Source organism: Rhincodon typus, chromosome 19 (assembly GCF_021869965.1).
Source record: "Rhincodon typus isolate 14 chromosome 19, sRhiTyp1.1, whole genome shotgun sequence".
Classification (NCBI taxonomy): Eukaryota; Metazoa; Chordata; class Chondrichthyes; order Orectolobiformes; family Rhincodontidae; genus Rhincodon; species Rhincodon typus.
Window position 1 is genome coordinate 57,317,534 of NC_063350.1, and position 19,402 is coordinate 57,336,935.

At 43.9% G+C, this 19,402-nt stretch overlaps 1 protein-coding gene across 1 annotated transcript in view; it reads left to right on the forward strand.

Annotated features, from left to right (window-relative positions):
- The window catches only part of LOC125485439 (synaptonemal complex protein 2-like), a 105,138-nt gene that overhangs the window by 42,064 nt on the left and 43,672 nt on the right, over window positions 1-19,402 (forward strand). Inside the window, exons 5-6 of the mRNA XM_048608200.1 lie at window positions 9,211-9,312; window positions 14,558-14,618. Of these exons, the coding sequence (XP_048464157.1) occupies window positions 9,211-9,312; window positions 14,558-14,618 (163 nt within the window). The remainder of the gene's footprint in view (window positions 1-9,210; window positions 9,313-14,557; window positions 14,619-19,402) is intronic.

Below are 19,402 nucleotides of genomic sequence, written 5' to 3' on the forward strand. Positions count from 1 at the left end.
CCCTAGTAAGAGCAGGACCAAATTACTGCAGATGCTGGAATCTGTACTGAAAACAACAAACATTGGAGATCTCAGTATCCATGGCGATAGAGCAGGCTGACATTTTGATTCTAGATGACTTCATCAGAACTGAAGTGAAGTGCAGTGTGGAGGGGGCGACATTTATGCTGTAGTTGGTGGGATTGGGGTGGCGATGTGGGTGTGGTAGGGTGAAGAGTGCTAGTTGAGAAAAGATGTTGATAGTTCATATTAAGCGATCACAATGTGAGAATGCCAGAACAATGGTGTGTCTAACTGCCAGACTTGAAAGCAAACAGTTTCACTGGGGTGGGGGGAGGGGAGAGGGGACATGGTGAAAGAGAATGTAACAAATAAAGCTAAAAGAAAGGGAAGAACTGGGAATTGGTTCACAACTTGAAAGTGTTGAACTCCATATTAAGTCCAGAAGGCAGTAAAGTGCCTAGTCTGAAGATGAGATGTTGTTCCTCCAGTTTGCATTGTGATTCACTGAAGCATTGCAGCATGCCAAGGACAGACAAGTGGGCATGCAAGCAGGACGCTGTGTTAAATTGACCGGCTACGGGAAAGTTGGGGTCATGCTTGCGCACAGACTAGAGGTGTTCTGCAGAGTGGTCACCCAGTCTGCATTTGGTTTTTCTAATTTAGAGTAGGCCACATTGGGTGCAGTGAATACAATAGACAAGACTGGATGAGGTACATGTGAATTGTTGCTTCATCTGGAAAGACTGTTCAGGTCCTTGGATGGTGAGCAAGGGGAAGGTGTCGTGGAAGGAGAGAATAGTGTTGATGGATGTGGAATGGATTAGGGTGTTTCTGTGGGAATGATCCCTGCCAGATACTGACAGAGGAGTGAGGTGAAGATGTCTTTGATGATGGTGGTGGTGTTCTGCTGGATGCTCACAACTCCTTCCCTCCCCGCCAACTATAGCATAAATGCTGTCCCCTTCACACTTAGACTCAACATCCTAGTAAATCACCTCTGCACCTCTCCAGTGCATAGAATCATAGAATCTTTACAGTGTGGAAGCGGGCCATTTGGCCTGTCGAGTTCACACCTATCCTCCAAACAGCATCCCACCCAGATCCACACCCCTACCCTGTCCCTGTAACCCTGCATTTCCCATGGCTCACCAACCTAGCCTGCACACTGCTAGACACTATGGGCAATTTAGCGTGGCCAATTCACCTAACCCGCACATCTTTGGACTGTGGGAGGAAACTGGAGCTTGTACAAAGCCCATGCAGACACAGGGAGAATGTGCAAACTCCACACAAACAGTTGCCTGACGGTAGAATTGAAACCTGTTCCCTGGCACTGTCAGGCAGCAGTGCTAACCACTGAACTACCGTGCCGTACCAATGTAATTGTACACAATATCTAACATTTTATACAGTTCCAGCAGAACCTCTGTACTTTTGAACTTTATGCCTCAGCTAATAAGGGCAAGCCCACCATATGCCACCTTAACTACCTATCCTGCTACCTTGAGGGATCATGACGTCGGTGCTTCTCAGGGTCTCAGGGTGGTGAAATGTGAAGTTATGCACTTTGGCAGGAAGAATAAGAGGAGGTGAGTAATATTTAAATGAAGAAAGACTGCAGAAGGCCATGGAATATTGAAATTTGGGAGTCCTCAACCATGAATCACGAAAAGCTAGCATCCCAGTTCACTGTTCTGAAGAAAAGTCACTGGATGGAAATGTTGACTTTGCTTTCTGTCCACAACTGCTACCTGACCTGCTGAGTTTCACCAGCAATTTCTGTTTTTGTCTGTCATATCCAGCATCTGCAATTCTTTGTCTTTTAGTAAGCACATAAGTATAAATCGACAGTTCAGCCCCTGGAGCCTCTTCCACCATTCAGTACAGTTTTGATTGATCTTACCTTGGCCTCAACTCCACTGTCCTGGCCGTTCTTTATAACCCTTCAACTACTTATAAAATCTGTCTGTTGCCTCCTTAAATTTACTCAGTGTCCTGGCAGCCACTGATCTCTGAGGTTGTGAATTAGACAGACTTGTGGCCCTTTGAGAGGAATTTCACTTCATCTGTTTTAAAATTGCTACTCATTACCCTAAAACTATGACTGTAGTTCTAGATTGCCCCACAAAGTGAAGCATGTTTTGTGTCTGTTTTGTCAGTTTGCTTTATAATTGTAATGACTGGAACCAGATGGGTCTTGCTGACTACGAGATCCTTCATTTGGGGTTGTTAACCTGGGCCAATCAGGGAGCCCCAGGCGAGAGATATAAAGAGGAGATTCAGAATCTCCTCACTTCAGGGACTGACTCTCTGAGCTGGCTGGCTGGCCACCACCAGTGTCACTGTGCATGTGTAAATAAAGGGTGACCTAGTGACGGGATTCTGGCATCTGTGCAATTATTTCAGTAGTGACGGGAGAAAACAGTTTGTGCCTGAAGAACATTTGCTCATAACAGTTGTTTTTGATTTGTGCTAAGCATTTCTTGCATCATGCCTTGATTAGGAAGCTTGAGTTATTCGGTGCTGCCATCGAAGAGTGGACCCAGTATGTGGAAAGAATGTGATACTTTTCCTGGCAAATGACATTGGGGCAGATGGAAAGCAATGAGTAATCCTTCTGACTGCTTGTGGACTGGCAGCATTTACAGTTATTAGGGGCTTAACTTTCCCAGAGGCACCAGACACTAAAACTTTCCAAGATTTGATGGACTTATTTAAGGAATATTATGATCCCAAACCACCTCTAAATCTGAGACGGTTTTATTTGGCAGTTTGAGAACCAGGGGAATCCGTATTGGGATTTTCGACAAGGTTAAGATGAATGACAGGGGCATATGGTTTTTGGTTAACCCTGAATGAGATGCTGAGAGACTGATATATGGGATTAATGATGTAACCATGCAAAAGCAACTACTAGCTGAAGCCCAACTGAACTTCAAACAGGCACAAGTGGAGCATGGGAACTACAGGGCATCCCAGTGGAAGTGGATACCCTCACCTATCCAACTGAGCTTGGGGAAAACCACTCGAGTGTAGGCAATCACGGAGTTTCACGCAGGGCATATCCTGAGCAGCGACCCCCGAGGCCAGCCCACAGCAGAACCCACAACAAAGCTGAGCCTCAGCCAAGTGACTGAAAAGTTCTTCAGGATCTGAGCTGGTAAGCCATTGTAGTTGCTGCCGGTATGCAAACTTGAGACAGCAAAGGAATCCACAAGACCTGATTTGAGTAAGAAGACTCATAGGCCAGTATCCAGGAGAGTGCATACGCAGGAAAGTCCACTTAAATGTGATTAGAGCACTTAAATTGCTTAGCAACATCCAAATCAGAACCAATTCAAATAAATGTTTGGTTAAATGATCACCCAGTTCTCATGGAGGTCGATACCACCGCAGCTGTATCTGTGATTGCAGAACTTGTCTGTTACAAGATTTGCTCTGGACTCTAAATCTTAACTTTGTGCAAGACCTCAGATGGATTGGGGAACTGTTACAGATTAAGGGCATGACTTCGGTTCTGGTCTCCTATGAGAAGCAGTTGGTGCAGTTACCGCTAATGGTAATAAGAGGCTTGAGTCCAAGCCTGTTGGGGTGGAATTGGTTGAGAAAGAGTCACCTTGATTGGCTGAACATTTTTCAATTAGAAAATGGCTGTCTCAGTGAAGTCCTAGTGAAATACCCAGAGTATTTCAGGAAGGGCGAGGGACTATCAAAGGGACCAAAACCACTTTATATGTTGACCAAGAAGCAGTTCCACAATTTTGCAAAGCCCGCCCAGTACCATGACCTTGTGGGTAAAAGTAGAGGCAGAAATTAGGAGGCTAGAAAGCAAAGGAATCATGAAAACAGTGCAATTTGCAGAATGGGCAGCACCTATCGTACTGATCGTGAAGCCTGATGGCTCAGTTTGCCTTTGTGGGGATTTTAAGCAAATAGTAAGCCGCTTATCACAGCTGGATAATTACCCAATCTCTTGCATAGAGGACTTGTATGTAAAATTGGCAGGGGGCAGCTGTCCTTCATGAAGCTGGACATGAGCCACGCCTATCTGCATTTGTGACTAGATGAGAAGTCCCAGAAGTCTGCCACAATTAATACCCATAAGGGTTTGTCACAATAAATGAGAATGCCATTTGGGTATCATCAGCCTGTGCCCTTTTCCTGTGAACCTTGGAGAATATTTTACAATGTCTACCCCAGGTTGCCACTTATCTGAATGACATGCTAATAACTGGAAAGATCAATAAAGAGGACTTGGAGAACTTGGACATAGGGCTTAAACATTTCTCCCAGGCAGGTGTATGCCTTAGAAGGGAAAAATCTGCATTCCAGGCACTCCAAGTGACCTACTTGGTTTACAGAGTTGATAAAACCTGGTTACACTTGTTGGAAGATAAAGTGAGAACGATCAAAGGAGCCCTGGCTCCCATGTCTGCAACGGGGCTTAGGGTCTTTCCTTGGGTCAGTGAATTATTCTAGAAAATTCATTCGTAACCTGGCCTCCATCTTGGCACACTTACACCTATTATTGAAGAAGTGTCAGCCTTGGAAATGGCCGCGTAGCCAAGAAGTAGCCTTTAGGGAAGTGAAAAGGCAGCTATTGTCGTCTAAAGTGTTGGCCCACAATGATCCGAAACGAGGGATGGTGCTGACATCTGGTGCATCCCTGTAAAGTATTGGGGTAGTGTTGAGTCCCCGGTGGCCCAACAAGAGAGGAACGCCCAATAGCGTGTGCTTCCCAGACTTTGGCTGATGCTGAATGCAGGTATGCCCAGATAGAGAAGGAAGGCTTTACGGTTATCTTTGGTGTGAGGAAGCTCCACCAATGCCTTAATAAACATGAATTTGTCATAGTAACAGACCACTGATCAAAGCTACGGCTACTGAAGAAAGGCAAGGCAGTGCCAGCCATAGTTTCTGGTCAAATTCAGCAGTGGGCCCTTATTGTCAGCATATACAAGTTGGAACACTGTCCATGAAGCCAGGTGGCTAATGTGGATGCTGGAGCCACCTCCCACTGGCAGATGCTCCACTGGTGGTGCCTACCCTGAAAGAGTCCATTCTGACTTTAAACTCTCTGGACACCCTTCCATTAATTGTCATCAGTATCCAACTGTCAACACAAAAAGATCCTGTCCTGGCAAAACTAAAATAGCTGGTGCTAATCGGGTAAACAGAATGGCCATCACAATCAGGATTGAAACCTTTCTGGACCCAGCAAGACCAGATCACCATAGAGGAAGAGGAGATGTCGCCGCCAGATATTGGCTGAACTCTACTAGGGTCATCCAGGAGTTCACAAAATGAAGATGTTGGGAAGAAATTCTGCCTGGTGGCTAGGATTGGAAGCTAACATAGCTGTGTTTGGTGGGCCAGTGCCCAGAGTGCCAGCAAGGCTAAAGATTGCCACCAGTGGCGCCCCTGCATGCTTGGGAATGGCTGGGTAAGTCCTGGACTTGGTGACATTTTGATTATGCTGTTTCTTTCAGGGACTCAATGTTCCTGGTCAGTGTGGATGCCCATTGGATGTGCATAGAGTTCATTTGGAAAACTCAGGTGTGATGATTGAAAAGCTGTGAGTGCCGATGCGATACATAGACATCTGGAAGTATTAGTCATGGACAATGGGACCTGATTCACCAACAGGGATTTTGAGTTTTTCCTAAAGTTGAATGATATTCTGCACATAAAGACAGCTTTATACTATTCATCGTCCAATGGACTGGCGGAAAGAGTGGTCCAAATGTTGAAGGGGTAGTAGGAACTGCAGATGCTGCAGAATCTGAGATAACAAGATGTAGATCTCTACACCTTAGTCCAAATGTTGAAGGCAGGTGCAAGGAAACAGCCTACAGTGTCATTCGATACCAAACTGTCTCAGTTCCTGTTCGATTTTAGGACCACTCCTCACGCAGCTATAGAGATAGCTGCAGCAGAGTTGCTGATGAGGAGAAGACTCCTCACCAAGTTAAACTTGATTTTCCCAGACCTGGGGAGGAGGGTGAAACGGCAGCAGGAATGCCAATGCTGACCACGTATTTTCCCTAAGCAAGAGAGACTGTTTATTTCAAGTTTGGTGCCAGAATCATGGAAGTGGCCCTGTATAGGTATGAGGCAGGTTTGACATGAAGTCAGGTCCCCTGACATTCAAAATTCGGGTAGATGAGGTAATACCGAGCAAACATGGATCACCTGAAAGCTGCTATCTCACAAACGGGGCAGGAGCAAAACACATCTGCCCCCTTAGAACAGCCATAAGGCCTGTCAGAAGCTGTGGGTTCTCCCCCTCCACCTAGTGTCGAGGAAACCTCAGAGTCCAAGATGGATGCAGTCTCAATACTTTTACCACTGAAAGAAGAGGAGGATTTTAAAAGGAGATTTAAATTCCTAGAGACTAGCTGGACCACACAACAAGATTTCATGTTTTAAAACTTTTACTCTAACATCAAACCAAAATCAACATTGACTAAGTAGTACTTCGTCGACAGCTAATACACTAATGTCCAAAAGTCAAATTTCTTACTACGGTTTATGAAAATGGATGTTTCTTAACATGGCTGGAAGCCACATTCCATATGTATACATTATGCTGTACTATTAGCAGAAATGTAGTCTTGATTTTATTCAAGTCCCAACTTCCCTCCCATTAATTCAGCAGATTCTCTGTTGTGGTTAGCACTGCTGCCTCACAGTGCCAGGGACCCGGGTTTGATTCCACCCTTGGGTGACTGTCTGTGTGGAGTTTGCACATTCTCCCTGTGTCTGCGTGGGTTTCCTCCAGGTACTCCGATTTTCTCCCACAGTCCAAAGATATGCAGGTTAGGTAGATTGGCCATGCTAAATTGCCCGTAGTGTTCAGGAATGTGTAGCTTAGGTGGGATATAGGTGGATGAGTCTGGGTGGGATGCTTTGAGGGTCGGTGTGGACTTGTTGGGCCGAAGCGCCTGTTACCACACTGTAAGGATTCTATGATGATGATCTCCCTGTTGAACATTGATGTACTTCAAACAGCAAGACACCATCTGGTGACAACTTATTCTTTAAATTTCTGTGGGGTCCATATATTCAAGACTTTCTCACCAGTGTTCTGCTCTCATAGCAATAGTTTCCTTGACTTCTCTCTGTTTATATCCAGGATCAGAGAGTCTAATTCTGAATAAAGCAAAGCACCCAATTTCTGTCTTTGTGCCCAGGTGTTAAGAGAGAGATGAGGAAGATTTTGTTTCTCATGGGGTGGTGAATCTGTGGAATTCTTTCCTGCATTGTAACATATATTTAAGGCTGAGATAGATGGATTTCTAATCATGGCAGGAATCAAGAGTTATGGGGGTAAGGTAGGAAAGTATTTTTTTAATTCGCTTGTGGGACGTGGGCATCACTGGCTAACCGATATATATTGCTCATCCCTAGTTGGCCTTGAGAAGTTGGTGGTGAGCTTCCTACTTGAAATGCAGCTGTCTCTGTAGTGTGGGTAGACCACAGTGCCCTTAGGAAAGGAATTCCAGAGTTTTGACGAGCATCAATGGAGGAATGGCAATATGTTTTCAAGTCAGGATGGTGAGTGCATTGGAAGGGAATTTGCAGCCCTTGTCCTTCTGGATAGAAGTGGTCATGAGTTTGGAAGATGCAGTTCTGGCCACCACAGGAAGGATGTGGAGGCATTGGACAGGGTACAGAAGAGGATTACCTGGATGTTGCCTGAATTGGAGTGTATTAGCTAAAAGGAAATATTGGACAAACTTGGATTGTTTTTGCTAGAATATCAGAGGCTGAGGGATGACCTGATAGATGTATATAAATTAATGAAAAATGTGGATAGTCGGAGTCTTTTATCCAGGGTGGAAAGGTCATATACTGGGGATCATTGCTTAAGGTGAGAAGGGAAAAGTTTAAAGCAGATGTGCAAAGTTATATATTTTTATACAGAGGGTAGTAAGTGACTAGAATGTGCTGCCAGGGATTGTGGTAGAAACAGAGATGATAGCAATGTTTAAAAGGCACTTAGACAGACACATGAACAGGCAGGGAAAAGAGGGAAACAGACCATGTGCACGCAGATGGGATTAGCTTAGAATGGCATCATGGTCAACACAGACATGGTGGGCCAAAGGGTCTGTTCTTATGGTTCCTGTGCTGTACTGTTGAATGTTCTATGTTCTGTGTGTTAGGGACCAGACCAAACCCTCTCAAAATATATCAAGGAGACAGCTTAGACCCTAACTTTAATCTTACTTACAGACAACTGTAAGGCTCAGCATTCTAGATATGATTGATTGGCCACACAACTAGGCTTTAAGCAAACTTACTTTCTTCTTACACTACTGTTAACATACAAACAAAAAAACGTGGTATAACTTTAACACTATTGGAAAAGTTAACAGAATAATAAATTATTTAGCTACTAAACAGCAATTGTTTCAATATAGCAACATCCCATAATCAAACCCTTGGCAAGAGCAAATTCAGTAAAATAGATTATCTCACATGCAATGTTTCTCCAACCCAGGAGAAAAAAACACCCAGAGAAAATTCTTGCTGAAAGAGAGAACTCAGGCTTTTTACTGTGGTGGGGAGATGTATCACAGCCTCCACAGCCAACTTCAAAACCCCAACAACTGAAAGTCAAACTAAAACCCTTGTTTTGTGGGAGCCTGTCTCCACCCATTCATGCTACTCTATTGTTCTAACTTTATGTAAAAAAGAAATCTCCAGGGCCTCTCAAACTGTTTACTTAATTGGCTAGGAAGAGACAGCTCGGCATCTCTGTCTGAATCTCTCTTCAAAAAAAAAGGACAAAATGCACCTCTTAAGGCTGTGATATCAGCACTTATTCATAATGAGTGATTAAATTTACATTTAATAATATTTGGAAATAAAAGTTAGTCCATTGGCAACTGTGTAACCAATGTTGCAAAGGCCTATCTGGTTCACTAATATCCTTTAGGAAAGCAATTGCACTGTCCTGAGTCTGGCCTACATGTGATTCGAGAACCACAGCAAAATGGTTGACTCTTAACTGGCCCCTAAAATTTCCTGGAAAGCAAGACTAATTGCATTTAAGGTTGAGAAACAAATCAATGGTAATGTTAGATGCAAGAAAAAAAGTCTAGTCTGTTATTAGGTCATTTTTATAGATGGCTGTAGGAATTTGTTAAACAATTACTATGGTGAAGTTCAGTTAATGTCTTTATATCTTAATTATTTTAGCTGAAGATGCCATCTGATGATAAACTAGAAGAGTTCTGGATTGATTTTAATGTTGGCAGCCAAAGTATGTCATTTTATGTCATTACTGAAGAAGATGATGAGGTAAGTGTATTACAGTGATTTGACTGGCAACTGCAGTAATTGGCATGCAAGTGAAAATGAAGTGTCAGCTTTTCTGAAGAAGGGTCTAGGCCCGAAACGTCAGCCTTCCTGCTCCTCTGATGCTGCTTGGCCTGCTGTGTTCATCCAGCTCTACACCTTGTTATGTCAACTAAATAATGTGATGTTCAAAAATTCTGATCCTAGCAAAATTCGTTGCCACTCAATAGTGTATTAAAGTGATTAGCTGTTGAAAACTCTGGGCTGAGCCCTGCACAGTGGAAATGTGGATTAAATAAGGTGAGGACTGGTCTGAGATGGAAAGGAATTTAGCTAAGGCAAGAGTAGAGGCAATGCTTGACAATATGAACTGCAATAAAATAACCAGTCATTTTTAAGGAAGACAGCTTTAATCCACTTGGTCTATTCCAACAAAAGTGGCAAATGGGAACCAATGCCTTGCAACATAGGTGGGATAGAGGATATGATGGCACAGTAAAATGAAGGTGTGATGTACAGTGTAATGCATGGCAGTTAAATTCTTCAAGTGAAAACTAGGCCAGTTGCAGTGAGTTGATTGGGGAAATGCAAAGGAAAATCAACTGATAAAAAGCAAGTATGAGAGTAGCTGGCATCAGATATAGCCCAAAAATCTTCTCCCGACATGGAGAGAGTGAAAAGGAGATTTAATAGAACGATGTCAGTAGTAACGGATTATACATACAAAGAAAGAGTAGAGAAATTGGGCTTATTCTTCTTGGAGCAGGGAAGATTAAGAGGTGATCTCATTGAGATGTTCTAAAATTATGGTCTTGTTTGACAGGGTAAAGAAGGATATTCTGTTTCCAACAATGACTAGGGAATCACAATTTCTAGATCATCAGTAAGAAAACTAGGAGAGAGAGGAGGTGAAACTTCTTTACTGAGAAAGTTGTTAGGATTTGGAATGGGGAGAGTGGTGGAAGCAGATTCCATCGGAAGTTTCAGAAGAGAGCTAGATATTTATTTGGAAGTAATGAATTTAGAGGCCTAAAGAGATATAGGATGGGAGAATGGGACTAGTTGGATGGTTCTTTCAAGAGCTGGTACAGGCAACGATAGGTTGAATGGCCTCCTTTTGTTGGCTATAATGGACTAAATAGATGAGATAGTATGAACTGCCGATGCTGGAGTCTGAGATAACATGGTGTGGAGCTGGAGGAAAATAGCAGGCCAGGCAGCATCAGAGGAGCAGGAAAGCTGATATTTCGGTTTAGGACCCTTCTTCAGAAATGGGGGAGGAGAAGGGGGCTCTGAAATAGAGAGCGGGGTCGGTGATAGCAGGTAGGTAGTGGTGGGGATTGGTCAATGAGGTGGGAGGAGCAGATAGATGGGAGAGAAGACGGACAGGTCAATGAGGCAGGGATGAGGTCGGGGGTGGGGAAGCTAGTAAAAGTGAGTGTAGGTAGGTAGTGGTGGGGATTGGTCAGTGGGGTGGGAGGAGCAGATAGGTGAGAGAGAAGACGGACAGGTCAATGAGGCGGTGATGAGAGGGGGGCTGGTGTTGGGATGAGGTTGGGAGTGGGGAGATTTTGAAGCTAGCAAAGTCCACCATGAGACCATTGGGTTGTAGGCTTCCAAGGTGGAATATGAGGTGCTGTTCGTCCAGTTTCCGGGTGACATCGTTGTGATACTGGAGGAGGCCTAGGATGGACATGTCATCCAGGGAGGGGGAGTTGAAGTGGTTCGTGACTGGGAGGTGTTGTCGTTTGTCGCGAACCGCTCTACAAAGCAGTCTCTGAGCCTCCGCTTGGTTTCACTGATGTCGAAGAGGCCATGTTGGGAACAGCGGATACAAATAGACCACATTAGCGATGTGCAGGTGAACATTTGTTCGATGTGGAAGGTTTTTTTGGGGCCTGGGTTGGAGGTGAGCGGGGAGGTGTAGTGGCAGGTGTAGCACCTCCTGCGGTTGCAGGGAAAGGTGCCAGGTGAGGTGGGGCTAGTGGGAGTGTGGAGCGGACGTGGGAGTCATGGAGAGAGTGGTCCCTACGGAAGGCAGATAAGGGTGGTGAGGGAAATATATCCTTCGTAGTGGGGTCAGATTGCAGATGGCGGAAGTGACGGAGACTGATGTGTTGAATCCGGAGGTTAATGGGGTGATACGTGAGGACAAGGGGAATTCTGTCTTCGTTTTTATTGCGGGGAGGCTGTGTGAGGACTGAGGTGTGGGAAACGCAAGAGATGTGGTCGAGGGCGTTTTCGACCACTGAGGAGGGCAAATTGCCGTCCTTGAAATACGAGAACATCTGGGATGTTCGAGAGTGGAACGCCTCATCTTGGGAGCAGATGCGGCGGAGGTGGAGGAATTGGGAGTAGGGGGATCGCATTCTTGCAGGAAGTAAGTGAGAGGAGGTGTAGTCTAGGTAACTGTGGGAACTGGTGGGCTTGAAATAGATATCAGTTTCGAGGTGATGATATGTGCTTAAATATACAGGACAAGCTATAATACTTGATGGATATTATGTATTTTGTCAAGATGACAAAATATTAATAGAAGCAGCAATGGTGTAGCGCAAGATGGCGATGTTTTGAACATATAAGATGCCTGGTTCATATATCTTGCATGCCAGGTTGTTAAAGGACGTGGGATCGGTGATAATGGATAAGGTTACTACAATCTTCCCTAGATACATAGATGATACCCAAAGATTTCAGTGTGACACAACGTGGACGACACCTTTGTCATCATTAAATGGACCAAAGTAGAGGAGACACACAAACTAATAAACAACACCCTCACCAGAATCAAATTCACCAGAGAGGAGGAGAAGAACAAACAGCTTCCATTCCTGGACACCATGGTAGAGCGCAGGACAAATGGGGAATTCCAAACGAAAGTACACAGAAAAGACTCCACACTGACCGAGTACTGAACTTCAACAGTAACCATCCTAACACACACAAATGAAGCTGCGTGCGAACATTATTTAAATGGGCAACAACACAGCACAGAATTATGCCGAGAAGAAGAATACTTCTTCCAGGTATTCAAGGACAATGGATATCCAAAAAACTGGGTCAGAATCAGGAAGATACTACACACCCCGACACAGTCATCACGCTACCTGACATCAGGAACACATTGGAACTAACCACAAGACTCCTGCGACCACTGGGCATCAGAGTAGCACACAAACCTGCATCAACCCTACGACAACTGCTCACCTGAACCAAAGACCCACTTCCCACTACGGACAGGACCAATGTCATATACAAGTTTCCCTGCAGAGACTGTGACAAACACTACATCGGACAAACAGGAAGGAAATTAACAGCAAGGGTACATGAACACCAATTGGATACAAAAAGCCATGACCAATACTCACTCATCTTTATCCACATGGACAAGGAGAACCACCAATTCGATTGGGACAACATCAAGATCCTGGGACAAGCAAGGCAGAGACAGGCACAGGAGTTCCTAGAAGCCTGGTACTCCACGAAGAAAGCCATCAACAAACACATAGAACTCGACCCCACATACGCTCCATTGCGAAAGAAAACCGGAGGTGAGGTAATCCACCTCCAGGGCTCCAGAGTTTAAAAACCAGGTGGGAAAACACAACGGCGCTTCATCGGAGGCTGCATTGATGATGTTCCCCAGCAGGGTAATGAAACGTCTGCAGAACAACAACAAACCAGCTCGGCGAGCCAACCAACCACAATGTGACACTCTTGTTCGAGAAGGGTGTAAAGTCAGTCCAAGCGTTGCCCGAAAAGGAGTGCTCAAACCTTACTTAGGTATTCCCTTGTTTGACAGACAAATGGCATGGAACTGATTCAGCACTTAATTAAATATCCCTTCTTTATTTGATTCTAAGTACCAATGCAACATTCTCACTTCATCTAACTTGACTTCAACTCTAACTCACTTCATTTAACTTCATTTTACCTTAGTCTTAACTTAATCCACATTTAACCTAACTCTAATGGTATAAATTTGGCTTGAATCTCAAGTACTAACCTGATTCGAGTGAACTGGCCGACTTTGTTTTCCATTAGTGTCTTTCCTTATGGTTCTTTGTACTTTGTTAGGTAACTTCACGGCATGTGTTTTTCCAGTGTAGTCTCAAAGCTTCTTGCACTCTCTCCGCTCAGAGAGAAAAAAATCTTTGTTCTGTAAAATGTGCTCTATTTCCAGAGAAGTCTCTGGCACTCAGCCAATGAATTGATCAAAGCCTGATCACGTAGTTCGATCTCAGCCAATGGAATTTACTGATAAACAACTCCCAAATATTTACAGCAAGTTGTAAACAGTGATAGGCCATTCTCCGTAAAAGGTAATAGTGGTGCCAGTATGTCTAGAGATCCCATGACACTTGCCTTATTTGGTTAACATAGGAAACTACAGAAGAAGGGTCTAGGCCCGAAACGTCAGCCTTCCTGCTCCTCTGATGCTGCTTGGCCTGCTGTGTTCATCCAGCTCTACACCTTGTTATCTCAGGTGACAGTACGTCCTGGTTGCAGTTTAACTGAGACCTGAGTTTAAACTGGCTTGACCAAAATTTCCAGCATGCTTGATTGTAGCTCTTAAATAGTCTCGCAGCCATTTCTGCTGCTGGCCACATGACCATACAAGTAACTATAATCCAGTTAATATCATAGTTCCAAAAAAAGAGTCATATTAGAAATGTTAACTCAATTTCCCCCTCGACAGATACGGTCTGATATGCTGATGAAATGGCTGACTTTGGATTTGGGAGTGAGATTTTCTTTTCTGTTTTTATTTCCCAGACGCCCAGTATCCACAGCATTTTATTTTTTATTAAACTGGAAAATTAATTTATGCTATTCCTTACATCAGAGCAAACATGTTTTAAGGAAATGTCAGAAAAATATACCAAGCTGCTTTAATTGTGAAATAAGACTGATAGAATTAACTGCTAATGCTGTGTGACACTCACATGCCAAGAATGAAAGCAGTAATCACTGACAAAGTTTAATATTTAGCATGATGTTGGAGAAGAAAGGCAACTAACATCTTAGGCGAGGGTAGCTTTTGAAAAATTTAATGTAATTGAACAGATTTGAGGTAAACGGGGAAAGAGTGTAAATAGCTCATATGATTTTCAAAGCTAGAGTTAAGTGCAATATTTTCATTGCTTTGGAAAAATGTTTGTGTTTAAACATCGTAGAGTGATACAGCTTGCTTGTGTTGCTGAACTTTGTATCAAAACTTGGGGCAAATTTCTCCTTTTAATTCTAGGAACCAATGTGGGAGACTGTCTGTTTACCTGAAGAGGATGTAGAAAGTTACAGTTTTGACGGTAAAGATGATCAAATATTGATTATGAATCTATTGCATACATTCAGGTCATATTCCATTTCTGCAATCTGTACTCTTTTGCAGGTTAACGGGATCATGGTATACCTTAAAACTTAGCTAGACTGATCGTAGACTTGCTCTGTATTTTCTGAAATGTCGTCACTACTGTAATGTAACTTAACGGCACTATTTCTACAGAGAAATATACCCATTCTGAACAGGATTCGGGTATATTTCTCTGCAGAAATAGTGCTCTTCTGTTAGATTACAACAGTGACAGTATTTTAGAAAATACAAGGCAAATCTATGGCAGAGAAACAGACCTTTGGCCCTGTCTATGCTGTCCTAGAATCACCAAAATACACAAATCCCAATTACTTGCACTGGCCCATAGCCTACCATGCCCTGGCATTTAACTGCTCATCCAGGTGCTTCCTAAATATTGCGAGACTACCTGCCTCCACTGCCCTTTCAGGCAGTGTGTTCCATATTTCTACCACCCTCAGAAAAAATGCTTTCCTCAGATCTTCTTAAAATCACTTACTTGTCACCTGAAATTGTGCCCTCTGGTGTTAGACATGTCTGCCATGGGAAATGATTCTCATGATCTAACTTGTCACCAGGCCTCTCAACAATTGTGTATGTCTCAATTAGATTGCCCCTCAGCCTCTTCTGTTCCAAGGAGAACAAACCTAGCCCATTGAGTCTCATAACTGAGATGTTCCATCCCAGGCAGCACCTCTTCAAAACACTGTATACTCCTGAAGAGCAACCCTCTTTCTCGTGCACTGTACCTAATATGTTACCTTATTTTTCCTTTTCAAAACCTGGACATCCTTGACATCCAGGGTTTCCTGGATTTGCTGCCCTTGCCCTGTGTTCTTAGAGGAGCACACTGGCCCTGAATTCTCACTATTCTACTTTTAAAAGATTCCTGATATCTAAATGTAGACCTACCCACAAGTAACTACTCTAGTGTACATTTGCTGGATCCTCTCTAATGATACTGAAATCAGACTTACCCCAATTTAGACACTTAACTTCTGGACTATCCTTATCCCTTGCCATAATGGCTTTGAAATTTACAGTTATGGTCACTATCCACAGAACATTACTGCACTGACACTTCAACCACTTTACGAGCTTTATTTCCTATGATTAGGTCTGCACAGCTCCATCTCTAGTAATGCTATCTATGTACTGGCACCAAAACCTTTCCCGGATACATTCTTAAAAATTCCACCCTGCCTAATCCTTTCACACTAAGGCAGGCCCAGTTAATGTTAGCAAAGGTGCAGTCATCTGCAACTATTACCCTCTTCCTCTCTCATCTTCCTGTGATTTGCTTGCACATCTGCCCCTTTATCTCCTTCTGATTGTTGAGAGGCCTGTAGTATAACCTCAACAAAATAATTGCCCTTTTTAAAAATCTCTGAGCTCTACTTGAATGGCCTCGTGAAGGTCTTTCTAGGAAACCCTGCCCCATCTTCCCTTACTGCAATGATGGTTTCCTTTATCAGTAATTCAATACACTTACCACTTTCACAACCCTCCCCATCACAACTGAAACTTCTGTCCTGCCCTTCCTTCAAGGAGGCATGGGATTCAGGAAAATTTGGCTGTCTGGATACAGAATTGGCTGTCCAGTAGAAGACAGAGGGTGGTAGTAGATGGAAAGTATTCAGCCTGGAGCTCGGTGACCAGTGGTGTTCCGCAGGGATCTGTTCTGGGACCTCTGCTCTTTGTGATCTTTATAAATGACTTAGATGCGGATTTGGAAGGGTGGGCTAGTAAGTTTGCCGATGACATGAAGGTTGGTGGAGTTGTGGATAGTGTGGAGGGCTTGTTGCAACGGGACATTGACAGGATGCAGAGCTGGGCAAAGAAGTGGCAGATGGAATTCAACCCGGAAAAGTGTGAAGTGATTCATTTTGGAAGGTTGAATTTGAATGCAGGATTCTTGGCAGTGTACAGGAACAGAGGGATCGGGGGTCCATGTCCATAGATCCCTCAAAGTTGCCACCCATGTTGATAGGGTTGATAAGAAGGCGTATGGTGAGTTGGCTTTCATTGGCAAGGGAATTGAGTTTAAGAACCACGAGGTTATGCTGCAGCTCTATAAAATCCTGGTTAGACCACACTTGGAATATTGTGTTCAGTTCTGGTCACCTCATTATAGGAAGGATGTGGAAGTTTTCGAGAGGGTGCAGAGGAGATTTACCAGGATGCTGCCTGGACTGGAGGGCAGGTTTTATAAGGAAAGGTTGAGGGAGCTAGGGCTTTTCTCATTGAAGAGAAGAAGGATGAGAGGTGACTTGATAGAGGTGTACAAGATGATGAGAGGCATAGATAGAGTGGATAGCCCGAGACTTTTTCCCAGGGCGGAAATGACTATCACGAGAGGGCATAATTTTAAGGTAATTGGAGGAAGGTATATGGGAGATGTCAGAGGTAGGTTCTTTACACAGAGAGTGGTGGGCATGTGGAATGTGCTGCCAGCAGTGATAGTGGAGTCAGATACTTTAGAGACTTTTAAGCGACTCTTGGGTAGGCACATGGATGATAGTAAAATGAAGGGTATGCAGGTTAGGTTGATCTTAGAGTAGGATAATAGGTTGGCACAACATCATGAGCTGAAGGCCCTGTACTGTGCTGTACTGTTCTATGTTCAACCGTGTCTCAGTGATTGCAGTAGTATCGCATTCCTATGTACTGATTGACGCTTTAAGCTCATCTGCCTTACCAGTTAAGCTCCTTGCATTCAAAAGGATATGATTTAGCTTTCCGGTATTCCATGTGCCTTATTATGCCAATGTCTTATCTGCCTACTGGGCTCTCCTAGTAAGATTGTAATCCATCTTTTCTATGTGAGATTGGAACTTGCCCTGACTTTACATCTACTATGTGCTCCATCTCCCTGCCATATCCCCAACAACACACGCAAACATTCCACCAAGAATATTTGACCCATTTTGGTTCAAGTGCAAACCCGCCACCTATTCCAAAAGCTCTCTGAATGATGCAAAAATCAAAAGCTCTTCCTCTTGCACCATCTCTTGTACCACACGTTCATCTAATGTGTCTTCCTATTCCTGTACTCAGGAGCATGTGCTACGGTAAGTAATCAGGAGATTACGACCTTAATAGTCATCCTGTCTAATTACTACCTAACTGTCTCAATTCCTGTTGTAGGGTCTCTTTTTTGCCCATGTTGGTACCACCATGTACCACGACCACTGGCTGTTCACCCTCACCATCTTCAGAATGCCCTGCACCTCTCCTGAAACATCCCTGACCTTGGCATCAGGGAGGCAACATACCATTTGAGAGTCTCATCTGCGGCCAAAGCACCACCTGTTAGTACCCCTTACAGTTGAGTCCCCTTTCACAAATTGTCAGTCTCCCTGTCATTTTCCTCCTCTGCTGTGTAGCAGAGCCAACTGTGGTGCCATAAACTTGGCTGTTGCTGCTTTCCCCTGAAGATGTCATCCTGCCTACAGTGTCCCAACACCGTCTTATTTGTTTGAAATTGGGTTGGCCACAGGGAACTCGTGCACTACCTGGCACTGCCTGGTTTTCTTGCTGGTCTTCCAGCTGGTCATCGATTGTTTTTCTGCTTTGTGTATCCATTACTTGTGGTGTGACCGGCATGCTAAACATGCTATCCACGATGTTCTCAGCCTCATGGATGCTCCAGAATGAGTTCAGCTGCAGATGATCACACTTCCTGCATATGCAGTCACCATGGACTTTAGCAGTATCCCTGATTTCCCACGTATTGCAGGAAGAGGATTTCACAGGACTGAATTGTCTTGACATTGTGATTGTTACCAACTACAACTAATCAACTAGGAACAAATTGCTGAAACGTACCAACTACTTGCCAAATTAGATCGCTCTCCCTCGCTCTTCAACCTCTCTTCCCACCCCTGCCATTTCCAACAAACTGCTAACCACAAGAATACAGACTTTACATTCTGTCTCCTCAGTACTACCCTGTCAGTCCCTGCAGCTGGCTCCTAAACAGCAGTCCACTTGCTCTGCATCACATCTTGAATGCTGACATCATTACAGGAGATCTGTCACTGGATTCAGTGAAGTTTGCTGTTCATTGGTCAGCAAAGACACGGTGGGCCAGAGTGCCTGTTTCTATGCTGTGTGAACCTTTGACTAACAAGGCAAAGGAGTACATATTAAATCGATGAACTCTATGAAGTACAGAGGATCAGAGGGACATTGATGTACATGTCCGTAGATCCTTGAAGGCAGCAGAATAGGAAAATAAGATGGTTAAGAAGGCATTTTTGATTCTTGCCTTTATTGAATATAAGAGCAAGGAAGTTGTGATGTAGCTGTATATGATGTTAGTTAGGTCACAGCTGGAGTGCCATGTGCTGTTCTGGTCACCACACCAGGGAGAGATGTAATTGAACTGGAGAGGGTGCCAAAGAGATTCACCAGGATGTTAAGGGGAAGCGATGGCCTGGTAGCCTAGTAATCGATAGATTATTAAATCTACAAACTCAGCCAGTATTCTTGGGATCTGCATTCAAATCTTATCATGGTATAACGGTAGAATTTGAATACAATAAAAAAAAATCTGGAATTAAGAATCTACTGATGACCATAAAACAATTGCAAATTGTTATATAAAGAAAATCTAGGATAGTAGGAACTGCAGATGCTGGAAAATCCGAGACAACAAGGTGCAGAGCTGGATGAACACAGCAGGCCAAGCAGCATCATAACGTCAGCCTTTCTGCTCCTATGATGCTGCTTGGCCTG